This window comes from Mesocricetus auratus, unplaced genomic scaffold (assembly GCF_017639785.1).
Source record: "Mesocricetus auratus isolate SY011 unplaced genomic scaffold, BCM_Maur_2.0 Super-Scaffold_100011, whole genome shotgun sequence".
Taxonomy (NCBI): domain Eukaryota; kingdom Metazoa; phylum Chordata; class Mammalia; order Rodentia; family Cricetidae; genus Mesocricetus; species Mesocricetus auratus.
The window spans coordinates 27,594,296-27,617,966 of NW_024429195.1; the positions used below are offsets into that span (position 1 = coordinate 27,594,296).

General features: G+C 39.7%; 1 protein-coding gene across 5 annotated transcripts in view; it reads left to right on the forward strand.

Moving 5' to 3' along the window:
• Dcun1d1 (defective in cullin neddylation 1 domain containing 1) overlaps window positions 1-22,963 on the forward strand; it is a 38,315-nt gene extending 15,352 nt beyond the window's left edge. For all 5 annotated transcript variants that reach the window (XM_040754503.1, XM_040754501.1, XM_040754502.1 and 2 more), the window contains exons 2-7: window positions 1,276-1,492; window positions 3,408-3,576; window positions 6,236-6,366; window positions 18,427-18,509; window positions 18,739-18,835; window positions 20,251-22,963. In XM_040754503.1, the coding sequence (XP_040610437.1) occupies window positions 1,318-1,492; window positions 3,408-3,576; window positions 6,236-6,366; window positions 18,427-18,509; window positions 18,739-18,835; window positions 20,251-20,330 (735 nt within the window). In that variant the 5' untranslated portion in view covers window positions 1,276-1,317 and the 3' untranslated portion in view covers window positions 20,331-22,963. The remainder of the gene's footprint in view (window positions 1-1,275; window positions 1,493-3,407; window positions 3,577-6,235; window positions 6,367-18,426; window positions 18,510-18,738; window positions 18,836-20,250) is intronic.
• The last annotated feature ends 708 nt before the right edge of the window (window positions 22,964-23,671 follow it).

Below are 23,671 nucleotides of genomic sequence, written 5' to 3' on the forward strand. Positions count from 1 at the left end.
CAGTCAGAGACTGGAGTTTGGGATGCACCAGTTTGGACTAAGTCAGAGCTTGGGGGTGGGGGTGGGGTCTTAGCTGTATTGCTTAAAAGACAGAATACTGTATCTTTAATGTGCTTGGCCCTCCATTTACATTGTAGCATTAAAAGGGTCCAAGTATTTTGCTGAGAAAACTGAATTGGGTCTTAAAAGCGGAAGAGCACAGTGTGCACCTTGCCCAGTGTGAGAGGAAAGGAGAGAGAGCACTCACAGTCTCTGAGAGGGAGAGAGACAGCACTCACAGTCTCTGAGAGGGAGAGAGAGCACTCACAGTCTCTGAGAGGGAGAGAGACAGCACTCACAGTCTCTGAGAGGGAGAGAGAGACAGCATTCAGTCTCTGAGAGGGAAGGAGAGAGAGCACTCACAGTCTAACAGCAGGAGAGAGTGGAAACCCTGATGGCCCTGTCTCGTTTGGCTTTGGGTTTAAGTCAGAGAAGTGAAAACTTGACACCTTTTAGGCACAAGCAAAGAAAAAGATGATTCCTTCTAGGGAAAGAGAAGGGACTGCTGGTGAGACGTGTCTAGGGATCAGCCAGATGGCTCAGCTGGCAAAGGTACCCACCTGCCACCAAGTCTGACGGCCTGAGTTCTATCTCTAGGACATCAAAGGGAGAAGGGAGAGCTGACTCCTACAGATTGTCCTCTGCCATCCACATTGGCAATCTTGACATGTGTGTACCCATAAGTTTGTGCACATTCATGCACAAAACCACATGCACACACCATGCTACCTAAATAAATATATAATTAAAAGAACTTTTTTAAAGGAAGTATCTAAGCAGGATACTTCCTGCTTCTTCTTTGCAGGAATCCTAGTAAGAATTATGCATTTCCTAAGCACCATCTAGGAGAAAGGTAGTCTGTTCGTATTCTATCTCCTTGCTGCATTTGGTGAAAATAGCACAGACTCAGGCAGGTAGTGCTCGATGGTTCCAATTGCAGCAATACCTGTTCAGTTCTCCTTCCCATGGCGGTTTGACTTAGATCCTGTGGTGTCTTTGACAAGGAGGCTGACTACTCTTGTTCTGTCTACGCTGGCTTCCTTTTCCAGAACTGCGCCACACGTAGTGCTTCGGATCCTTTTAAATTGCCTGGCTGGTTAATGATAGACCACAAATAAGTCCTAGAAAAAAGCGCTCCCATGTTTTGTGAAGAAAAACATTCCTAATGGTGATGACTTTGAATGTGGGGTGATGTATGCTTTTATCCGGTTTCAGTTTGTTTTCTGGTTCTCATAGAACAAGTTGAAATCATCGCAGAAGGATAAAGTTCGTCAGTTTATGATCTTCACACAATCTAGTGAGAAAACTGCAGTGAGTTGTCTTTCTCAAAATGACTGGAAGTTAGATGTTGCAACAGATAATTTTTTTCAAAATCCAGAACTTTATATACGGGAGAGTGTAAAAGGATCATTGGACAGGAAGAAGCTAGAACAACTTTACAATAGATACAAAGGTAAGTGCCACATGACTTACATGCTTTGAGTGAAGTTTTCCTAAGTGAAGGGCTTGTCTGAGACACAGCTCCACAGACTGGGGCTCCGTGTATGCAGCAGGGCTGCAGTAGGCCCTGGACTAGAAAGATCTTAGAAGTGTCTCTCCTCTGTATTTAATACCTTCTTGCACCATCCCCTATCCCCCATCTTCTAGTTTGAGAATGGAAGATTAGAGGCAATTTTTCCTAAGCTTGTGTTGTAAAATTTGCTGAGCCAGGTTTTAAGAAAGTCTGCATAATAACTCTTTGTAATGTAACACACACTTGAATAGCTGGGCCTAATGGTACAAGCCTATATCTCAGAGGCAGAGGCAGAGGCAGAGGCAGAGGCAGAGGCAGAGAGGCAGAGGCAGAGAGGCAGAGGCAGAGGCAGAGAGGCAGAGGCAGAGAGGCAGAGAGGCAGAGAGGCAGAGAGGCAGAGGCAGAGAGGCAGAGGCAGAGAGGCAGAGGCAGAGAGGCAGAGGCAGAGGCAGAGAGGCAGAGGCAGAGAGGCAGAGAGGCAGAGAGGCAGAGGCAGAGAGGCAGAGGCAGAGAGGCAGAGAGGCAAAGGCAGAGAGGCAGAGAGGCAGAGGCAGAGGCAGAGAGGCAGAGGCAGAGAGGCAGAGAGGCAGAGGCAGAGGCAGAGGCGAGGCAGAGGCGACGGCGACAGTCAGACTGAGAGTTCAGGAGTTCAGGGTTAGCCTGTCCTAAATTCTAAGACCATCACTGAAAGGGAGAAAAAGCAAACCTCCCCCCAAAACAAAAAAAGTTTGCAGTTCAGCTGTCCCTTATTCTCCTGAGGGTAACCTATATTTAATAGTCCAACATGCCTATCTTTTGTTTACACAGACATAGAGGTATTTTCAAAATTTCCCCCAGATGTTTTTATATGTAAAATTTGTGCTCGAAGGATTTTCTTTGTTTTGTGATTTTTAGTAATGCTGGGAGTAAATCCAGGGCTTTACCATAGTACAGGCCAGGCAAGTGCTCTACCATTGAACTGCCCACCCAGTCTGATAGGTGTCATCGTAACTGTTAGAGTCACTACCAGATACTTTGGACTTTTAGCAAATCATATTCGGTAGCAGTATAGGGGACTCTCTTTCTTAAAACTTTATAGTTTTCCTGTTTTAAACATTAGATACTTAGTTGAGATTAAGGTTGAGTTGTATATTAGTCTTACTACAACTTAAGTGATTGTGGTAAAATGAATTTTGTTTTAAGAATAAAAGTTTTCTTATTTAATATTGTTACTTTTGAATGCCTGACTAAATAAAATAAGGGTGTGTTGACCTAAAATCCCTTGTCTTTATATAAGCTTGTCTGATTTTATTTGTGTATGTGTGTATAACATTTTCACATGGATAAGTGAGGTGGGGTTTCTTGTTATGACCTAATTGTGTAACTCTGGGTATTTTGGACCCCACCATGTAGACCAGTCTAGCCTTGAACTCACAGAAATTCACCTGCTTCTGCCTCATTAGTATTGGGAGTGTGGCACCAAGCCTGTGACTCCATACGTGGGATTTTAAAAAAATTAAATGACGCTTTTTATACTTTCCTGTATACTTTAATAGTGACTTTTGCTTTATGTGGGGAAACATCAGCCGGGCTTTGGTGGCACATGCCTTTAATCCCAGCATTCGGGAGACAGAGGCAGGCAGATCTCTGTGAGTTCGAGACCAGCTAGTTCCAGGACAGCCTGCAAAGACACAGAGAAAACCTGTCTTGAAACCCCCCCCCCCAAATGGGGAAACATCAATAAAAACAATACTGCTTCATGTCTTTGGTATATTGTGATTTGTTTTAAAATAGAAACTAAAACTATCTTTTTGTTATGAACATAACATTATAAGTGAGTATGGCACTAATTTTATGTTGTATCGGTATTTTAAAGATCCTCAAGATGAAAATAAAATTGGAATAGATGGTATACAGCAGTTCTGTGATGACCTGGCCCTCGATCCTGCCAGCATCAGTGTGCTGATCATTGCGTGGAAGTTCAGGGCAGCCACACAGTGCGAGTTCTCCAAACAGGAGTTCATGGATGGCATGACAGAGTTAGGGTGAGTACATAGATTTCATAGGAGATGAGGCACCAGCTATGACAATGGTGGAGCGCATGTTTTCATCTGTTTTAAGTGGAAGTTTGTCTTTACTAGCCCACAAACAGTATTGAGTCAGTAGGTTGTTTCTCTGGTATTTTCTGGGTTTCCCAAATAACCTGTATAATTTTATAGCCCCTCTAACTACATTGCCCTTTAATCATTTGTTCCTAGGACAGAGCCACTGATATTCAAATTATCTGATGTTAATATTTATAGCAAAATGAAATGAGCAGGTAAAGAATTTCTTAATTTGAGTCTGTGTACTCTGAACTAGTAGAATGTAGAATTTGAAAACTAGAGAGTATTGAGTGCTTTTTGCTCTTAGTGCTTTGCTGGCTGGTTTAGCTGAATGTGTTTAAATAGGTAGGGTGAAAAGTCAGAGGTCAAAGTTTCGCTGACAGTCTCTTTGGTGGGACTGCAGAAATAGTCTGAAGGCTGGACCAGGTGGGCAGCCCGAGGACCCCCCAGCCTTCGGCAAGCAGAAGGCTCAATAGTTAAGTCATCCTTTGCCCCATAGGAACTCAAGGCCAGCTTGGGTTGCAATGTGAGATCCTGTCTCCAAACTATAACAAAACAGAATAGACTCACATTAACAGAGCATGGCTTCATCCCAGTAACTGCTTTGCCTACCTCTTTATAACCACTTCTGTGAGAGAAGAATTTACTGACCCATAGCATCATAAAACCAGGTGGTATTCCACTCAGGACTAAAAGCAGGACTCCGCTTACTGAGTGTGAGGGACATTGGAGAACTGGGCCCAGTCAGGATACAGCCTCACCAGTAATTTGACCATAGAACATGTAAAGAAACACTAGACTGTGTAAAAGAAAACCCTAAGGTGTAAAGAGGTGGCAACTCCTGGGCCAGCATGAAGTCAGCCAGCCAGCCAGCCAGGCCGGAATTCAGTCCCTGAGGCAGAGGCAGGGCTGCAGGAGCAGGGTGCCTGCTCAAAAGCTACTTCGATGCAGGATAAAAATTGCTTAGAGACCAATGGGTGGGTGCTATGAGAGTTGTCACCACTGGTAGACACTGCTGGGACCTTTCATACACTAAAACCATTTCCTCTACTGACAACAACCTGGGTAAACATTTCCATTCCTCTCCTGGCCTTTTAGCCCTGTCAGTAGACCCCGGCATCAGGCTACCTGGCAAGAAAAGCAATGTCCAATGGTTTGTGGCTGATCACTGAAAAGCAGGGCAGAGAAGGGTGGACATAACACAGAGAGGCAATAAATTGATAGTGTGCCCACACCCTGTCTTATAGCCAAACCAGTGCAACTCGAACCTGCTGGACTAGAACTTATGGAAAAGCAATGTCACTCTTTCTGGAGAATGTAATATAAAAAACGACCTGAAATGTTATAGAGAATATAGAAGGAAGATAAAAAGCAGAAATGTTTAGAGGACAGAACAGGTTGATTTGCTTGTAGAACCTTTAAGAAATGGGACATTTCCATCATAAGGCCATTGTCATGAGGAAACTAATGTGGTACATGGACCTTGCTCTTTGAAAGTTTTGTAAACAGAAACATCCAATACCTCCTTTAAATAATTCGATTGAAGGCAGTACAAGTTTTAGCTAGCATTATTAAAAGCAAGTGTTCAAGAAGAATGCTTCCTTAGCAAGAGACCTTGTAGTTGTTTGGAAGCTAGACCCTTGACTCACTGTGGTGCCAGCCGTGCCGACCACTGTGAGCGCGATGGCTGAGGGCTGATTGTGCACGTTCTTAGCTATGTATTCACTGAGCACAAGTGGAGTCTTTCAGTCAGTGTGCTGAGTTTGGTAAGTTAATAGTATAAAAAGACCAGCCAGTTTGTTTTAGAAGAAATAATTCTAACATTTCATCATTCCATTGTCCTCGTTAAGCTAACTCTAGACAAGAGTCATCCTTTATCTGCAGCTTTTTTGAAATTTTAGTAACTCATAGTTGACTATGCTTCCAAATTATTAGTTGAAAGTTTCCAGAAGAAAACAAAATCCCTAAGTTTTAAGTTGGGCATCGTTTTGAGTAAAGAGGTAAGATTTTAAACCATCCTGCTGTCCTGCCCGAAGTATAAGCTTCCCCTTTGTCCAGCAGATCCTCACTGTACCCTGACTGTGTGGTAGTCACTTAGTGGTTCTCAGTTACCAGATTGCTATCCCAGTCCTTGTGTTCAGGCGGCCCTACTTTACTTCACAATGGTCCTACAGTGTAGGAGTAGTGATGCTGGCAGTTAAAATGTGCCTGAGAAGCTTTCCTTTTAAGTAGATAGAGGATACATGCGTATCATTTTCATTACTGTATCATTATTTTATTATTAGTTCCAGTTAATGTCTTGCTTTGTCTCATTTATAAATTACACTTTGTATCATAGCTGTATATGTGCAAGAAGAAGCCGCAAATGTCTGAGGCATGGCGCTCACCAAAGTCTCAGGGACCAGTGAGGGACTTACATCCCCTGTGACTGAGGCAGACTGCCTTCTTACTATGTGTAAAAAGATGAAATCCCATAGATCTGATTTTTAAAAAGTAAGTTCTAGGAAACAAGTGCTAGCCCTCATAGGAATAATTAAGTTAAGTTTTTTTAATTTATAGTGAAAAGTTAACCGTGTACAAACTTAATTTTATAATGTAGATGTGACAGCATAGAAAAACTAAAGGCCCAAATACCCAAGATGGAACAAGAATTGAAAGAACCAGGACGATTTAAGGATTTTTACCAGTTTACTTTTAATTTTGCAAAGAATCCAGGACAAAAAGGATTAGGTAAGAATATTTTAAAATTATATTTGGTGTTTTACATATATTTAAATACATTGATAGTATAACTTTTGCAATAGAAAGTCATGTGCTTTGAACATAACGCTATGAAAATGCCAGTTATCGGAAAACACTGAGCAGTAAATATTAATTAGGGGACACTGGGCACAGTGCAGCAGAGGGTCACTGATGTCTCACGTGAACACAGAATTATTAAAACACAAAACTATAGATACAGAAAATAAGTAGCCCTTAATATTTCACTGACATCTGTCTATGCATTCTTTGTTCCTATATGCTCAAGAACGCTTTTAGGGTCTCAGGATCTGTAAAAACAGTTTTAAGATTGCTGAGTCCTAGAATGCCTGGTGACTGTCAGAAAGGGTGAGAAAGAAGATGATTATCACTCCTAACAGGGTAGCGCACCTTTGCCCTCCTGTGTCACCGCATCATGTTAAAGTTCAGATCACCCACTTTCTACAAATGCAGTATGCATCCATTTGTTTTGGGGCCAGTTAGGGATATGAAAATAAAAGGTGAAATGGAATCTATGAAGTTTGTCAAAAGCTTGGACAGCAGTAGATAATACAAAATAAATAAAGACAGGGTTCCAAGAAGAGGAAGGGTGACTAAAGCCAGAGAGATTGGAAAGGGCTTTCTGGGCTTTGCGAGGTAAGAATCCAAAACTTTGTTATTGGGCTGGACAAAGAAAGGTAGTAATGGGGTGTGGGGCTCCAAACCATAGACATAAGCTGAGAGTCTGCAAGAGAAGGCATTGGAGACACAGTGTGTAAGGCTGATTAATAACCACAGACCTCGTTTGAAAATGTTTTGGTTGTTATGAGAAATAGGACACACTGAAAGTTTGGGCAGTGACAGTCTTATTTGATGTGAGCTTTTAGTGTGCCTGCTAGTGTGCTAAGTCTTTCACACACACTGCTCCAACAATGCTGAAGAGTTTTATTCTTTCATTCAATAAATTACTACCTGCTGGGTACCACATACACAGTTGGAGAATGTAAATTTTTTTGTTCTTAATTTGCAAACTTAGCCCCGAAAGTTAAAGAATAAGGGAGGCTGTGTTGGTTTTTGCTTTTGTGATACTGCGGATTGACCCAGAGCCTCACACACGCTAGGCGAGTGCTCCACCTACTGAGTCATGGTCCCTGCGCTCTTCTCAGTCTTCATTTTGATGGTCTCACTAAGCTCATCGGACTGGCCTGAAATTCATTTTGTCCAAGCAGACTTTGAACTTTGAATCCTCCTGCCTCAGACTCCCAAACAGGCTCAGTTCTGCAGTTTTTGTATTGGTAGGGATTGAGCCTCGTCCTCCACTGGGGAATGCTCCATCACTGAACTCACCCCAGTCAATGGTTTGCCTTTGAAGGAGGCTCATGAGGCTTTTGGTATCTTGCCTTGTACATTAGATTGAACATTAAGAAACAGATCAGTTTTATGACTAGGAATTAGACCAAGGAAGCAACTGAAAGATAGAGCAGACGGGATAAATGTGTGCGTGTAATGGAGAATTAGCCTAAAGAGAGACGAAATAGGACTGAGTTGATTAAAGATGTTCAAAATATTTGTAAAATGAAATTCTAATGAACTGATTGTTCAATGTAAGCTGGATCTTACTCTTTTCTTTAAATGCATTTGAAATGAACACATAATTATACAATTAGTAGGGTACAGTGTGATGTCAGTGTACTTCTACAGTACAAAATGATCAGACTGGATGGATTTTATTATACAGAAGCCTTCCCTTTCAGGATGAGGCAGAAAAGCTACAATGCATGCAATTAGATGCATGTTATCTAGACATTTCTTATTCTAGTTTTCTCTTTCCTTCCCTCAAGTAAAAATTTGGTTAAAGCATTTCAGTTTGATTATTAATTTGTGGTATTTAGGAATGTAACAGTATTTTGATAAGATCACACAGTACTATGGATGTCAAATTGATTTAAAGGAATCAGTTTTTTTTACTACATTCCTGCCACTTACAAGATATATATAAAATAAATAGCATTTTGAGTAAGTATATAGTTTGATATTAAAATGAAAAGCAGCATTTTATGGTTGTTTGTTAAATTAGAACTTTTAGATTAGGAAAAATTGAGAAAATTATGTGAAAACATCTTGAAAAATAGTTATTTTCTAATACTATGTTTAAAAAATGTATTGCTCGATGGTTGTAGAGTTTGTTTTGTAAAAGGAGTATTCAGGAGATTGCTTAATCATGAGCTCATCCCACGTTTTACATATTTAGGTAGAGGAAAATTCCATACCGTGTATATGCATCCACAAATATGAAACTCCCCAGACTGTAGCATTTACAGTGAAATGAACCCTAATGTGGAATGTGGGGTTTGTTAACAATAATGTATCTGTGTGGATATATCAGTTGTTCTGATACATTTATCAGCAGGAACCGATGGGTGAAGAAGGAGCTCAGTGGGAGGGACAGGGACTTAGGGAGGGAGGGAGAGCAGGCAGAAGGGGGAGGAAGGAAGGTGCTTTCCAGTGACTTATGTCACTGAAGAGCTTAATTAACAGAGAGTTTTCATGACAGCGCTTGTAAGGGTTCCCAAGTGTGACATTTATGGGAGGACATCTAAGTCCCAAAATGCTGACAAGAGAGAGAGTAGCGGCAGTGAGCTGTGCTGGTGCAGTGAGAACTGTGCTTTCTCACTTCTGCTCCTGCCCTCCCGTGTCCCGTCTCTACCATCCGCTCCAGTCACCTGCAGTTTCAGCTTAGTCTGTGCATCTTAAATATGAAGGAGATGTTTGTAAGCCCTGCATGAAGTCTAATCGACCTAGAGCACTAGCCTTGGAAACAAGGTGTGGCGTGTGCTGCTTTAGGAAGCTGTCGTGCTGTCCCCTCAGAGTGAGTTTACTGTTTATTACAGAGTTTGCCCTTGTCTCTCCTCCTGTTTAAAACAGAGGAAGTGTAGCCATTTCGAGATGACCCTGCTCAGCCCTTGTCCTTGCAGCTCATTTAACTGTCCTCCATCTGAGATGTCTGTTGCTCCTGGTGTGCCTCCCCAAGCACATTCCCAGGCTTGTGCTTTCTTTCATAGTCGAGCATTAAAATCCGGACCCGGTCTTCAGAAGGTGGTTGAACAGTGCACTGCTGGAGACTTCTGACTCTGCTCACTTGATCAGGGTTTATGTACGCTCAGTGACAGTCCTGTCATTTGAAGGACCATATTGAACATTTGCTAGAATAAAATCAGTAATATAAAAGAATAAAAGGCAGTAAGATGGCTCAGTGGGCAGAGGCACTAAAGTGCAGACCTGATAATGGACTGACATTAGACCCCGATATCCCACAAGGTGGCAGGAGAGAACCACTTTCAAGGTCCACACGACTTCAGAATGCAACTATTTTAAAGTGAGTAAATAATGATACATATATTGTTTGGCAGGCACTGTTGTAAGGCCTTTGTGTGTATTAACTCAGCCCTTATCACAGCCCTGGGAAGTCAGTACTGTTGAGTCCTCTCTTACAGTCCATGCTCTTCTGCCTTCTGGGATCATCAGGCTTGATGGCAGGTACCATCTCAGCAGCTTCTGGTTGGGACATTTTTTATTACTACATGCTGGGGAGAATGTGGGGGAAAGAAGAACTTTAATTCATTGCTGGTGGGAGTACAACACAGTAGAGTTACTATGAGTTCAGTATGGAGGTTTCTCAAAATCTTAAAAGTACTGTCATGTGACCCAGCTGTTGTACAGCTGGCATATACTCAGAGGAGAACTCGCGTCCTGCAGCGGAGGTGCTGTACATCCATGGGTCTTGCTGCTCTCGTTCAGACCACCAGAGAGAGTAAAGTAGCTGATGAGGAAGGATGAAGAGTGGGCAGAAGGACCGTGAGAATGAAAGAGAAAGAGACTGGGGTAGCAGCGGTCATGAAGGGGGAACTAGGGTACCAGGAAGATGGATGGGAAGAGAAGAGGAAAAGAAAACCTGCCCAAATATACTTTGCTTGAAAATGCTGTGATATCTAGTGCATTGTATGCTGAGTTAATAAGTAAAAAGCATGTGTTTATTAAGTGGTTATATTGTTTTGAATTACTCCTTTATTCAGTATGAATTGATGTGTTTTAGTTGTGCTTTGAAGTCTCTTGTGTTAGAGATTATAGCAATTGTTGTTGAAGGGTGTGCATTAATTCCCATCATTTTATTGACCCTCCCCCCCTTTTCTCATGTTCCTTATTGGCTTATCTACTGTTCCATCATGGGTTTTCTTTCCTATATTCTCATATACATATTTTTCTTCAGTGCATAAAACTTCTTCAGGTATCTTCTGTATAATACTGGCTCAGTCTTCATAGATTGTATCAGTTTGTTTCCCATGCAAGGTTTGTCCTTTTCCATTAATCATGCCATATAATTTGCAGGATATAATAATCTCAGTTACTTTCAGAGCATAGAACACATTTGTCTGTATTCTCTTTGAATTTAGGTAGTTTATTTGTGTCCTATAATTAAATGTTCTTATACTGAGTTTATTCTAATTCAGTCCTATAGGAATTCATTATTGTGGAATGTGCCACATCTTCTTTTCTATTTGTCATTGTACTTACGTTGATTTTGCACTACAATAAACATGAAAGTGCAGTTGTCTCTTTGGTAGGTTTGTTTAATTTTCTTTGGATATACAGTTGTTGCCCTAGAAGATAGATGGTTCATATGGTAGATATATTTGTTTCTTTGTTTTCTTTTCTGTTTTAAGACAGGATCTTAACGTCTTCAAACCCTTTGGGATTAGAGATGGGTGCCACCATGCCCGGCTCCCGTTTTTATCTTTGAGGAGTTTTGCTGTGTTTCTGTAATGACTGTAGTAATTCACTGATTTCTTTTTTTCATTTTTTTTAAATGAGTATGTGTACATGAGTATTTGCAATGTGTGTGAGGGCAACAACAGAGTCAGAGAGGGCATTGGATCTCCTGGAATTGTAGTTACAGGAGGTTGTGAGCTTCCCAACTGTGTACTAAGAACCAAACTTGGGTCCCTGAAAGAAAATGTTCTTAACCACTGAGCCATCTTTTCAAGCTCAGGTATTTGCTGATTTGTCTTTCCTAATTGTGGTTTCAATTTACATTTATTAAGGTTTTTTTTTTCATTTATTTGTTGGCCATTTGTGTTTCTTCTTTTGAGAAATACCTATTCAGACCTTTTGCCCATTTTTATTTCTTGGAATGTTTTGTTGCTATTGTTTTGAGTTCTCTATTTAGTTTGGTAATTAGTCTTTGATCAAATGAACAGTTGACAAGCATTTTCTATAGACGGTACACTCTATTTCCGTAATGATGCTGAAGCTTCCTGGTTTGGAAAAAACATCTGCTTTTCTTTTTGTGTTTTTGAGGTCTCATCTAGAAGATCAATGTCTACACTGAGGTCTTCAATGTGTTTGTTTATTAATTTATTTATTATTGTGTGTATGCATGTGTGAATGCAGGGCATCTTTGAGGAGCGGGCTCTCTCCGTGCTTACCTGGGTTTGGGGCCTTGAACTCAGCTCGTCAGTGAGTGCTTTACTTGGCCCAGTGCAATGTTTTTGTTCAAGATTGCTTTAGCTGTTCTGATTTTCTTTTCATTGTTGCCTTTTCTTTTTGTTGTTTTGTGGTGCGAGGGTTGAACCTGGTTCCGGTGCATGTCAGACTATGGTGTGCCAATGAGGTAGATGCCCAGCCCCTGGTTCAGGATGTTTTACATGAATTCTGAGATTGGGTTTCCTAGTTATTTGAAGAGTGTCATTGTTTCTGTACATTGTTTAGGTGTTTGGGGACATTTTTAGCATAATGAATCTTTCTAATGCTTGAGCACAGAAGGTCTTTTCATCTTTTTGTTTCAATTTCATCATTGTCTATAAATCTTCATTTTAGAGGCCTTTCTCTTCTGTGATTAACTTTATTGATTTAATTTTGTGGTACAATGAATAGGATTGTCTTCATGATTTCTTTCTTAACAACTTTATTATATTTCAAAAACACTATTGGTCTCACAACTTCACTGAGTCTTTTTCATGCATTTGAATAGTCTTTAGTGAGTCTCTTAGAGGACTTTGGTTTTCATTAGAACAGAGGCAAGTGCAGTGTTAGTAGGCTACGGTTGAAGACTTTCCAATTGATGGCAGAACATGGTATCAAGCAAGACCATAAAGCAGGTGTCCAGAGACGTCAGCGAGTTCATGGGATTTCAGTTAGACGTGCAGTAGATGACAGCAATAAAGATGAAGTGATGGAGCTAGATGGCGGCAGGTGTTCACAGACTACATGTTGTCTGCACCAATTACACATAATTTGCAAGTGTTTTTTAGTGATTTAAGGGAGTAAGCCTGTTCCTGTGGGAGGGTAACTGATCACTCTCATTGGAAAATGACACTGGGAGCAGCCAGAATTCACAGAGCACAAGAGAGTTGAGGCACATGTTCTCTGTCATATGTGGAACCCAGCCAATAAAACACACACACACACACATGCACATGTGAACTCATTACAGAAAAGAGGAAAGAATATAGTGAATGGAGATAAGGGACATGAGTTATAAAAGAGAATATAAAGCTAATTATTTTCTAGTTCTTATTCTGTCATGGATTTTTCATTTTTGGTGATAGTTAAGTGCATAAAAATATATTCAGCAGTCAAAATGTACAATCCAATGTGAAGCTCTAGAGCTTCAGAACAGGAAATTCTAGCTGTATAGAAATTCACTGAGGTATGTAGACTGGATCTGGTTTATTTTGGTGTGAGATTTTTACTTTCAAGATTTTTTTTGTTTTTAAATAATACTCTTCAACTGTAAAAAAAAAATGAAATTTGCAGGTAAATGGACGGAACTAGAAATGATTATATTGGCTGGGAGGTGGTGGCACATGCCTTTAATCCCAGCACTGAGGAGGCAAAGGCAGGTGTATCTCTGTGAGTTTGAGACCAGCCTAGTCTACAGAGAGAGTTCTAGGACATGCTCCAAAACTACACAGAGAAACCCTGTACTGAGAAACAAAATAAAATAAAATAAGAGATAAAAAATTATACTGAGTGAAGTAACCCAGACCCAGAAAGATTAATTAATGTATGTTCTCATTTGTGGGTCCTAGTTTCTAATCTTACACTGTAACAAAGAATTGCAACCAGCCTAGCTGTCTATCAACAAATGAAAGAGTGCGAAAGAGATGGGGTGAGTGGATGAGACTATTCAATCTAGAGAAAAATGTAAAAAAAAATAAATAAAACCAAAGAAAATTGTAATCATAAAATGTACAGAAAAATGATGGAGTTAGAATGTATAATATTAAGCCAAGTACACAACCTCGGAAACAAAACCCTGCATGTTCTAGAAGACATAGATTTCATGGTCCTCTTGCTCCTGTAATCTTACCATCCTCCTCTTCCACAATGTTCCACATCAGTTGCTATCTACATTTTGACCAGTTGTGACTGTAATGGTCTCTTTGTCTCATACAAAAAGAGGCTTATTTGATTGTGTGTGTGTGTGTGTGTGTGTGTAAGTAAGTATTTAAAGTGCAGTTAGGAATTATACAAATCATAGAAGTGGAAGTAGCGGTTTCTCCTGTAGAATCCATGACTTCACTAGCCACAGGTGGTTGGCTAAGTTTACAGTACTAGGCATGATTTCTTCATGTTCGGTGAGCCTTAAGTCCATTTAGACTGCTGTTAGTTACTGTGGAGATACGAATGCCAAAATTGCACTGGTAGGGTTATCATGCCATGTTGGTTATTGTGGTTCATAGACATCACATCTGGATAGGAAGATTGATTGATTTCCTCCTTATACAATGTGTATACCATCTTCTGGTACTATGAGAACTAGGCCTCAGGGAGAAGGCTTTCAGGTAGATCCAGCTCAAATCTTCCAAGACTTTTACCAAATACAGCAATAGAACTTTCCTTTAACCTTTTGGAGGCAACCAAAGGCAATTGTTGGGAGTCTTGGATTCCCTTACCAACATCAAAAGGAGGTTTCTCAAGCCTGGCCTTCTGCTGTTTTTTTTTGTTTGTTTGTTTGTTTGTTTTGTTTTAAGTCTTTAAGTTTTCAGTCTTTGGCTCTGGAGATAGGCATTAGCACCCCAAGTAGCATAACTTCACTTAATGTGTCTATGCATGTACACATTGACCTATATATATTATATGTAATTTTAAGTAAATACAAAACAGTATAATTCCCTGAAATTACTATTTCAAATATCCTTAGTCATCTTTCCCCCACCTCTTTACTTGCTCTGTTTTCCTCCCTCCCTATTCCCATGTTTCCCTTCATATAACCAGTATCCTGTTCTCCCCCTTTCTAATTCTTCTTTCTCACCCATGGTCCCCTTTTCCTTTCCTGATTTAAACAGTTACTCTACATTATATGTTATATATGAAGATTTAGAACTACAGACTATGGATTTGAGAGAACATGTGACGTTTGTCTTTCTGGGTCTGGATTACTTCACTCAATAAAAATTTTTTGTTCCATCCATTTGCAAATTTTATAATTTAATTTTTCTTTACAACTTTTCATAGTGTATATGTAGCACGTTTTCAGTATCCATTCATTAGTCAAAGGACATTTAGGTTGTTTCCACTTCCTAGCTATTGTGAATAGACCAAGTATCTATGGAGTACATCTGCATCAGCTTTCTGTTTTCAGTGGCTTCCTTCCCTGGATAAGCTTTTCTTTAGTTCCTTTTCACAAGTTGGAACCTTAGCTGGATAGGGTCTTGCCCGGAGGTTAGCACTCCCTTTATTCCTTTTAGGATCAGGCTTTCTTTAAACTTTCTCTCTTAGCTTTATTACACTTAGTTTATTACATTTCTTGGTGCTCCTTTTCTCCTCAAACTGTAAATTTTGTGTTTTTCTTTGTTCAGCTTGCTCCTTTTCATTATAGATCTGCATAAATGTAATCACTAATAGCCACAGGACAGAGTCAATATTAGACTGCCTTGATATCTCCTCTGCCAATGCCATTTAATCCAAAACTTTAGTTTAGCCTCAGGCAGACTTTTTGAACAAAGATATTTTTCGACAAGATATCACAAAAATGATCTTTAGGCTACTTATTAATAGTCTTCTTTTCTGAAACTTGAGTTGGGTCATCATAATCTACTTTGCACTCAGTGCCACTGTCTTCCTCGCTCCTATTAGCATGGCCCATTAGCCCCACTTAAAGCATTCAACTGCTTTCCTAATCCAAAGTCACAGAGTTCACATTCTGCCAACATGCAGCATGGTCAGACCTGTCACAGCAGAACCCCACTCCTGGTACCAACTTCTTTCTTAGTCAGGTGTTACCACTCGAGTTGGCAGCATGAATGTGGGAGAGCAGAGGTAAACTGAAGTTTCATGCAATAACTAACTTTACTAGCGTATTAGACAGTTTCTATTCTGGCGGTATTCTGAGGGTTAAGTAAGATCAAATGAGCAAAGTTCACTTGACTTCAAGCTGTGTTATACCATACATCTGTGAGGACAACCCATGCTTGGAGACAGCATTGTGATGATAATAGCATATGACAGGTATCTGAAGTAACCACTCCTATTTACTACACCTGGGAGAGGCACAAAAGTACATCTGAAGAACAACCATGTTATAGAGAAACAGGTTAAAAGACTTTTCTTGTTTCCTTAGAGCTACTGCACAGACTCTCAGAATTCTCCTCACCCAGCTTCATTCATGGACTTTATTCTGACAGTCAGTGTTCCATTGCTGTGAAAAGACAGCATGACCACAGCAACTCTTATAAAGTTTCAGAGGCTTAGTCCATTATAGTCATGGCAGGAACCGTGGCATTGTGCAGGCAGACATGGTGTTGAGGTAGTTGAGAGTTCTGCATCTGGATCAGAAGGCAGCAGGGAGAGAGAGAGATGGACCTGACTTGAGCATTTGAAACCTTAAAACCTACCCCCAGAGACATACTTTCTCAACAAGGCCACGCTCCCTAATCCTAGTCAAGTTAGCACCACTTTCTAATGATCAAGCATCCAAATCTATGAGCCTATGGAGACCTTTCCTATTCAAACTTCCAATGATCAAGCATCCAAATCTATGAGCCTATGGAGACCTTTCCTATTCAAGTCACAAGTCCTTTGGGCATATGCTGCGGAGTAGGTCATATGGTAGACTTATTTTTAGTTTTTTGAGAATTCTCTGTGATGCAATCCTATAAACAGTGAATGAGGGTTCTCCTTTTCCCAAGTATTGCCAGCACTTGTATAGGTTATTTTCCTAGTCTTAGTGAGTCTGAGTTCAGCAAGTCAAAGTTTTAAAGTTGTTTTAATTTGTATTTCTCTAATTACTAAAGGATGCTGTCTTAGTTACTTTTCTAGTGCTGTAATGAACCATCATGACAAAGGTAACTTATAGAAGAGAGCCTTTAACTTGGACTTACAGTTTGAGGGGGTGATTCCCTGATCATCAAAGTGAGGAGCGCGGCGGCGGCGGCAGCAGACACTGGGGCAGTAGCTGAGAAGCTCACATCTGATTCACAGCACAGGGCAGAGGGAGAGAGCTAACTGGGAATGACATGGGCTAGCTAACTGAGGTGACACACCTTTAACCAAGGCCACACCTCCTAATCCTTCCCAAACTTTCCCACCAACTAGGGACCAAATACTCACATACATGAGCCCATGGCAGCTGTTTTCATTCAGAACACCACCAATCCTTCCAGCTCGCTAGGATTTATAATTTTCTATTGATGTCTTACAAGTCATCTGTGGTTTTTGTCAGTGAATAAGCATTGGATTTCTTTTTATTATTTTTAAAAGTCTGACCAACATTTGTCCATCTTAGTCTTTGTCTTTTGGGCTCCCTCAGATTGTCTCATGGTTTTGATTTCACAGCTTGACAGGATTTTTAAGGCTCCTGTAGTGTGATTTGCCCAAGGCATGTCAGTCTCTCTTGAAAACTAGGCAGCTTCAACTACTTGAGTTCCTTGAAAAGATCCAACTTGTCTTTTCTGTCATAAAACAAGTCTAGAATTTGTCACAGTGGGTGTTGACCAGATTACTTCTTTAGCTTTCTCTGACCCATGTCTAACTAAGTCCTTTTTAATGTCTTTGGCAAATTTTTTTTAAAAATTTCTTTAAAAAATTTTTTTTATTTTAATTTTAAATAGCTTGTTTTACATTTCAATCCCAGTTCCCTCTCCCTCTCCTCCTCCCGCACTCCCCATCCCCCCCAGCCTCCCACCCTATTGACAATTCCTTCCGCATAGGGGATATCTAGAGTCTGTCATTTCACTCAGGGTAGGATCCAGGCACTCCCCTAAGAGTCCAGGCTGAGAGAGCATCCCTCTTTGTGCTATGGGCACACGGTGACTGTAAAAAAAAAATCTTAAATTTAACTATTATTACCATCTAATTTTTAAATTTTAATTTTCCATGGTGTTGGGGAATGAACCCTGTGGTGCACATGCATTTTATAAAATCCATGCATTGAGCCAAAAGATCAGCAGACTTGTGCTTAGAAATGCACACAAACAAATAATCCACAATATTTTTCTGGCATCTTGTAGTTAGGACAAGCTAGACATCAGCTGTTGGAGTGTAAGAATTTTAGGACTGGGAATTGAGCAATCCTTTGCATTTCAACCAGTTGATGTGCATCTAGGATTCTTAACTGGGGCAAGTTTGCTCCTAAGAATGTCTTTGTCTATATAGGGACATATTGGTGTTAGATAATAAAGACCTGAGTATTGCTAAGTGGCCCATGTTGCATACACAGCTCCTGTAGCAAATAGTTATTTGGCTCAGAATATTGGGAGGTTCTGTGCTGAGTCTGGGGACCTCCACACATTAGTACGTGGCAGCGGCAAAGTGCATTACTATCTGCTTTCAGTGTCAACTCCCTGGGAAGGTAAGTGGCATTGTTCTTACCCCAGAGGCTGCGGGAGCTCATTGGAAAGAATCAGGTTACAAATGTGGACTTGGGTCTTTAAGAAAAATTTCATCTATGATGCTCAGAATGCAGTTGGCTTTCTTTGTTTTACTCACTGTTCTTTTGCAGGGACATATATTCAAAGCATTAAAGTTCATAACTTATTCTTAATATTACAGATCTAGAAATGGCCATTGCTTATTGGAACTTAGTGCTTAATGGAAGATTTAAATTCTTAGACTTATGGAATAAATTTTTGTTGGTAAGTTAACATTTTCTGTTTTCTTGTAAGATTATGCTGTACTTAATTAAATATTTATTTCAAGGCATCATTCATTTCAGACTATATCATGGATGTAGAATGGGAAATTTGATTACCAGAATTTCATTATGCAAATGTTACATTTTACTATGTTTAGCAATAGCTATACTAACTTTTCCCAACTGTTTCCAAGGTTTAACAGCTTTTTTTTTTTTTGGTGTTTTAATAGGAGCATCATAAACGATCAATACCAAAAGACACATGGAATCTTCTGTTAGACTTCAGTTCAATGATTGCAGATGACATGTCCAATTATGATGAAGAAGGTAGCAAAAAATATTTGCCTTATCTGAACTTCCATCTACTGTTTCTATGGCAATGATCTTCCTTTTAGAGCTTTTGTTCTCTCTCTCTCTCTCTCTCTCTCTCTCTCTCTCTCTCTCTCTCTCTCTCTCTCTCTCTCTCTCTCTCTCTCTCCCTCTCCCTCTCCCCCTCTCCCCCTCTCCCCTCTCCCCCTCTCCCCCTCTCCCCCTCTCCCCTCTCCCCCTCTCCCTCTCTCTCTCTCTCTCTCCCTCCCTCCCTCCCTCCCTCCCTCCCTCCCTCCCTCCCTCCCTCCCTCCCTCCCTCCCTCCCTCCCTCCCTCCCTCCCTCCCTCCCTCCCTCCCTCCCTCCCTCCCTCCCTCTCTCTCTCTCTCTCTCTCTCTCTCTCTCTCTCTCTCTCTCTCTCTCTCTCTCTGTGTGTGTGTGTGTGTGTGCTGGAGATTGAACCTAGCCTTTAATTGCTAAACACCTGCTGTAACCCAGAAGTAGATCCAAGTTCCTAGTCTTGGTTTTTCCTCTTTACCAATTGCCATGAAGGAGGGTGGGGTGAAATCATAGCACACACTCTATAGCACTGCATAATTAAAGGGAAAAAAATCTTACCAGTATTTGTCCTCTAGAAAGGCATAAGAAATATTCACCCACATTTTACATGTTCAATTTACTGTAAGAATTATGTTCTCTTAATGTATTATATTCATTTGAATCCAGAGGGATTGAATTTTGTTTTTGTTAGTCTTGTCTGTAAACTCATGAAGTATGCTAGTTTTGTATAATTTGAAATGACTTCAGCTGCCTGGTGGTCTTAGCTGCACTCAGCCACTATCCATTAAATGCCCTTTGTCGTTTCTCCATCTGTGTGAACAGCATGCCCTCCCTAGCAGCATTTCCAGTTAATTCTTCGTAGTTGCCTAGTTCCTCCAGAGAAGCAACTATGAATTTGTTGAGATTGTTGAGTGAAGGAATCTCCCATCTATTTTACCTCCTTACCTTGGGACCTTGTGGCTTAGTCATCCACAGTCTCTTTCTTCTTTGTGTTGGCACTGTCATCACCTCACGAAGAAGTGAGAAGTGCTCCTGAGTGGCCGCAGGATTCCCTGTCACATCATTAGACAGGCTGCCTGACTCTAATAAAGCCTTCTGAAAACCACATTATGTATTAGTGATTTATTGCCCAGTAGAAGTGTTTTCATTAAGGAAGCAGTAACCCCATTTAGAATAATAGGTTAGAGAGAACACAGGAATACATTAGCAGAAGACATAAAGATGGAGTCTCTTGAAGATTCATCAGTAGGAAGAAGAAAGAGTAACATTTTAATTCTTATGAGGAAGCTGCAAAAACCTGGATTCTATTGAAATATCAGCTTTTAGCCTGCTTTTCTCTATTCCTCCCATATTTTTCCCTTTTTTTTTTTTTCAGGAGCATGGCCTGTTCTTATTGATGACTTTGTGGAATTTGCACGCCCTCAAATTGCTGGGACAAAAAGTACAACAGTGTAGCACTAAAGGGACCTTCTAGAATGTACATAGTCTGTACAATAAATACAACGGAAAAATGCACAGTCAATTTCTGCTGGCTGGACCGAACTGAAGATCAATCCTCACAGTTCAAACCGAGGGTTGAGACAAAACTTTAAGGATACATCTTGGACCATATCGTACTCCATTCTTCTACTGGTGGTTTGGGCTTGTCTTCTAGTCTGGGCCACTCTAAACATTTATAATTCCAACATTGTGGATTTCATCTTATACCTGTGGACCATCTTAGTTTGTCTTCCCATAAGTCATAGAAGCTTGATGGTGATTATTTTGAGGTTTCCATTCTTGCATAAAGCACAATGCTGTCTTCATCCGAAAACAGTTTGGCATAAGAATTAAACATAATAATGAACACCACAACAATTTATAAAAACTTGTTAAGTATATGCTTTGGGCTAGTAGCAAAGACTATGCTGGTAGCACCTCAAATGAGAGTGATTTATCTGAGTGGACCGGATCTGGAATGGTGTTTGGTTTTAGGGAATCTCACTTTCCTGACAAACGGCATGTACTGTTGACGTGAGTGGAATAGCTGATGAAAGAAATGTCAAAATAACCAACACATGAAAAAAAATTAGGATAACTTGGTGACTACCTGAAATATGCCTTGTGTTTCAGACTTTCACAAAGGTTCTACAAAACCGCCTGTGGCTGTCTTACCCACGTCTATACACAGTGGTTGCAGGGAACTCTTCTTTAGGAGATACTGTGATGGGATGCAATGTTAGATTCCACCTCGTCTGCATCACACACCACACCACATAATTGGATTTCATTATGCTTTTGAAATGCTTCTATGCCTTTCCAATAAGTTAAACTATTTCATTTGTTTTGAATGTTTTGGATTGCTATACAATACAATATTCTAAATTTAGGCATGAGGGTTTAGTTTTTTTAATTTTTTGTCATCGCACTCTGGAACACAATGCAGTTCACTTAATTTATAAGAAGATAGTAGGATTTACATTTTAGAAGTGGTTGTGATGAGCCATGAAGTTCAATATTTATCATATAGGCACTGCTCTTTCAGGCAATATTCCAGCCCTTAAGACTTCTTATTGTGTTCAAATGGCTTTACTGCTAAATCACTGTGGTTGCCAAATCTTTACTCCAAGAGCAGAGATCCTGAAACAAGCGAGTGCCGGTGCAGAATACCAATGGCTTCTGTTCTATACGTTATTTGGACCTTTGACAGCGTTTCTCTCACTCGCATTTGCTATTTCTACATCAAAGCAGAACACTGTCTGGATTGTATTTTATTTTTTCATGACAGGACCCATGAATTGCTCTCCTGCTGAAAATGCGTGTTTCTCTGTTAACATACTGACATGTGAAAGGGTGTGTCCATAAATATCTACAAGAGAAAGTTAAAAATGATGAGTCTAGATGTTGGATGACTGGCCTTCAATAGGGACAGAGTTTGCTGCATGTGTCCAGGTCCTTTTCAGGGCACAAAGGAATGTACTTTAGGAGACCAGAACATTTTATGCTGATATGGAAATGATTAAAACTGCTTTTTAGTCACGTGATTTGGAAATTGCATAGAAAGCTTACCTTATAGATATATCATTATTCCAATCATTAATTTAGGAATACATTTCAAATACCAAAAGGAAAGCTTAGAGTAAATTTTTATTCACGTTACAGGAATTGGTTATTAAAAGAAAAAGAATCTTGCTGTTTTCAGTATTTCTTGATTTCATTTTTGTAAATATGAAGAACTTCAATTATGAAAAATTAAAGATATATATATGTACATATGCATATATATATATCTTTAAAGTTTTGCTGACATATATTGTTTATCCCCTACATGGAACATTTTGAGTTCTGGTATTGTTTTCAGATTGATTGATTCAAGTATGATTTGTTTTCAAATGAAAGCCCATTAGTTTCTCTCCCCCACCTCATAAATTTTTCTTTATAAAACCTTAATATTCATTTGTGGCCTAATGCTTTGAGTTTTACAGATTTTATTTTTAAATGCAAGACTTTTCAACTTTGTCATCAGTTTGGTACTAAACATTTACAATTACTGTGTAATTATAAACAAAAATATATAAAGCTTTAATATAATTATGTAGCAAAAAAGTTAAGGTTGTTCACTGTGGTGGCATCTTAGAATTAAACAAAACTATTCCTAGGGCTCAAAAGAGAAAAGTGATTTATTGTGTTTATTGTGAGGACAAATGTCTGGTTAGAGGGAATGTTGTGTACTAGCAATGCTTACACTGTTGGGGGAGGGACATTCATGAGTCTGGAGAGAAAGGGCACGCACACAGTCAGTGTAACGGCTTGGGTTCAGGGGTTTCAGTCTTTGCGCCAGGTCTCCATGCTGAGTCTTTTTTTTTTTTCCAGAGAAACCCATAGGGAGAGTTTACTTTTTGCCAAATGTCAGAACAGGTACACATTCTTAAATGTAATGCTTTTTAAATAGTAAAATGTATAAAATGAGAAGTACCCACATATAAAAATACTTGAGATCAAGGTTATCTTCAATGAATATCATCTGCATATCTCTGTAAGTTCAAGTGTGTCTTTTACAATCCCTGTCATACTACCAACAGAGGCAATAAAAGCTTCAGTGAAATTGCCATGAGTAAATCTTTTCACATATTATTTCAGTGTTTTAGTTTTTCACAAAACTAAAATATACTTGAAGTCTTTTCTGGGAAGAGTGATTATCCATGGAAGAGCATTGTAATGGCACATTAGGGGACGAGAAGACAAGCCAAGTGTTTATGACATTAATGTTTACAACTGTACCCAGATGCTTTGTTTATGACCTGTGCTAGTTGTATACTGTAGCATTGTGTGTGCATCCTTCATCGTACACTTTAAAAGTTTTGGTGAGTGAAAGAAAACTCTCTCAGTGAAAGAAAACATCAGAAGCCTTTTATGTAATATCTCCCCTCAGCAATTCCTAAACAAGGTATACTATTATTTTCTCAAAGATGTAAGTGAAGAGTTATTGATTTTTTCTTTGATGATAAAGAGATCTGAGTCATTTTGTGCTCACCCTGCTTAGGTGTTTAGGTATGTTGCTGTTAGGATTATTGGTTGGAAGGCTGTAATTCTGACATACAAATAGAAGCAAGTTGACCTGATAGAAGTAACTTTGGAGTTAAAAAAGGAAAATGGTGTTGGGAAAATTTATAATTGTTTACAAAGTCTGCCTTTGTAAAACTGGATCAGTTTTTAGTGAGAATTTGTGTTTAGGAAACATTTACCTGACACCTCCTGGGGTTTTTTTGTTGTTGATGTTGTTACCTTAAAACTTTTAATAATATGGTTTATATTGA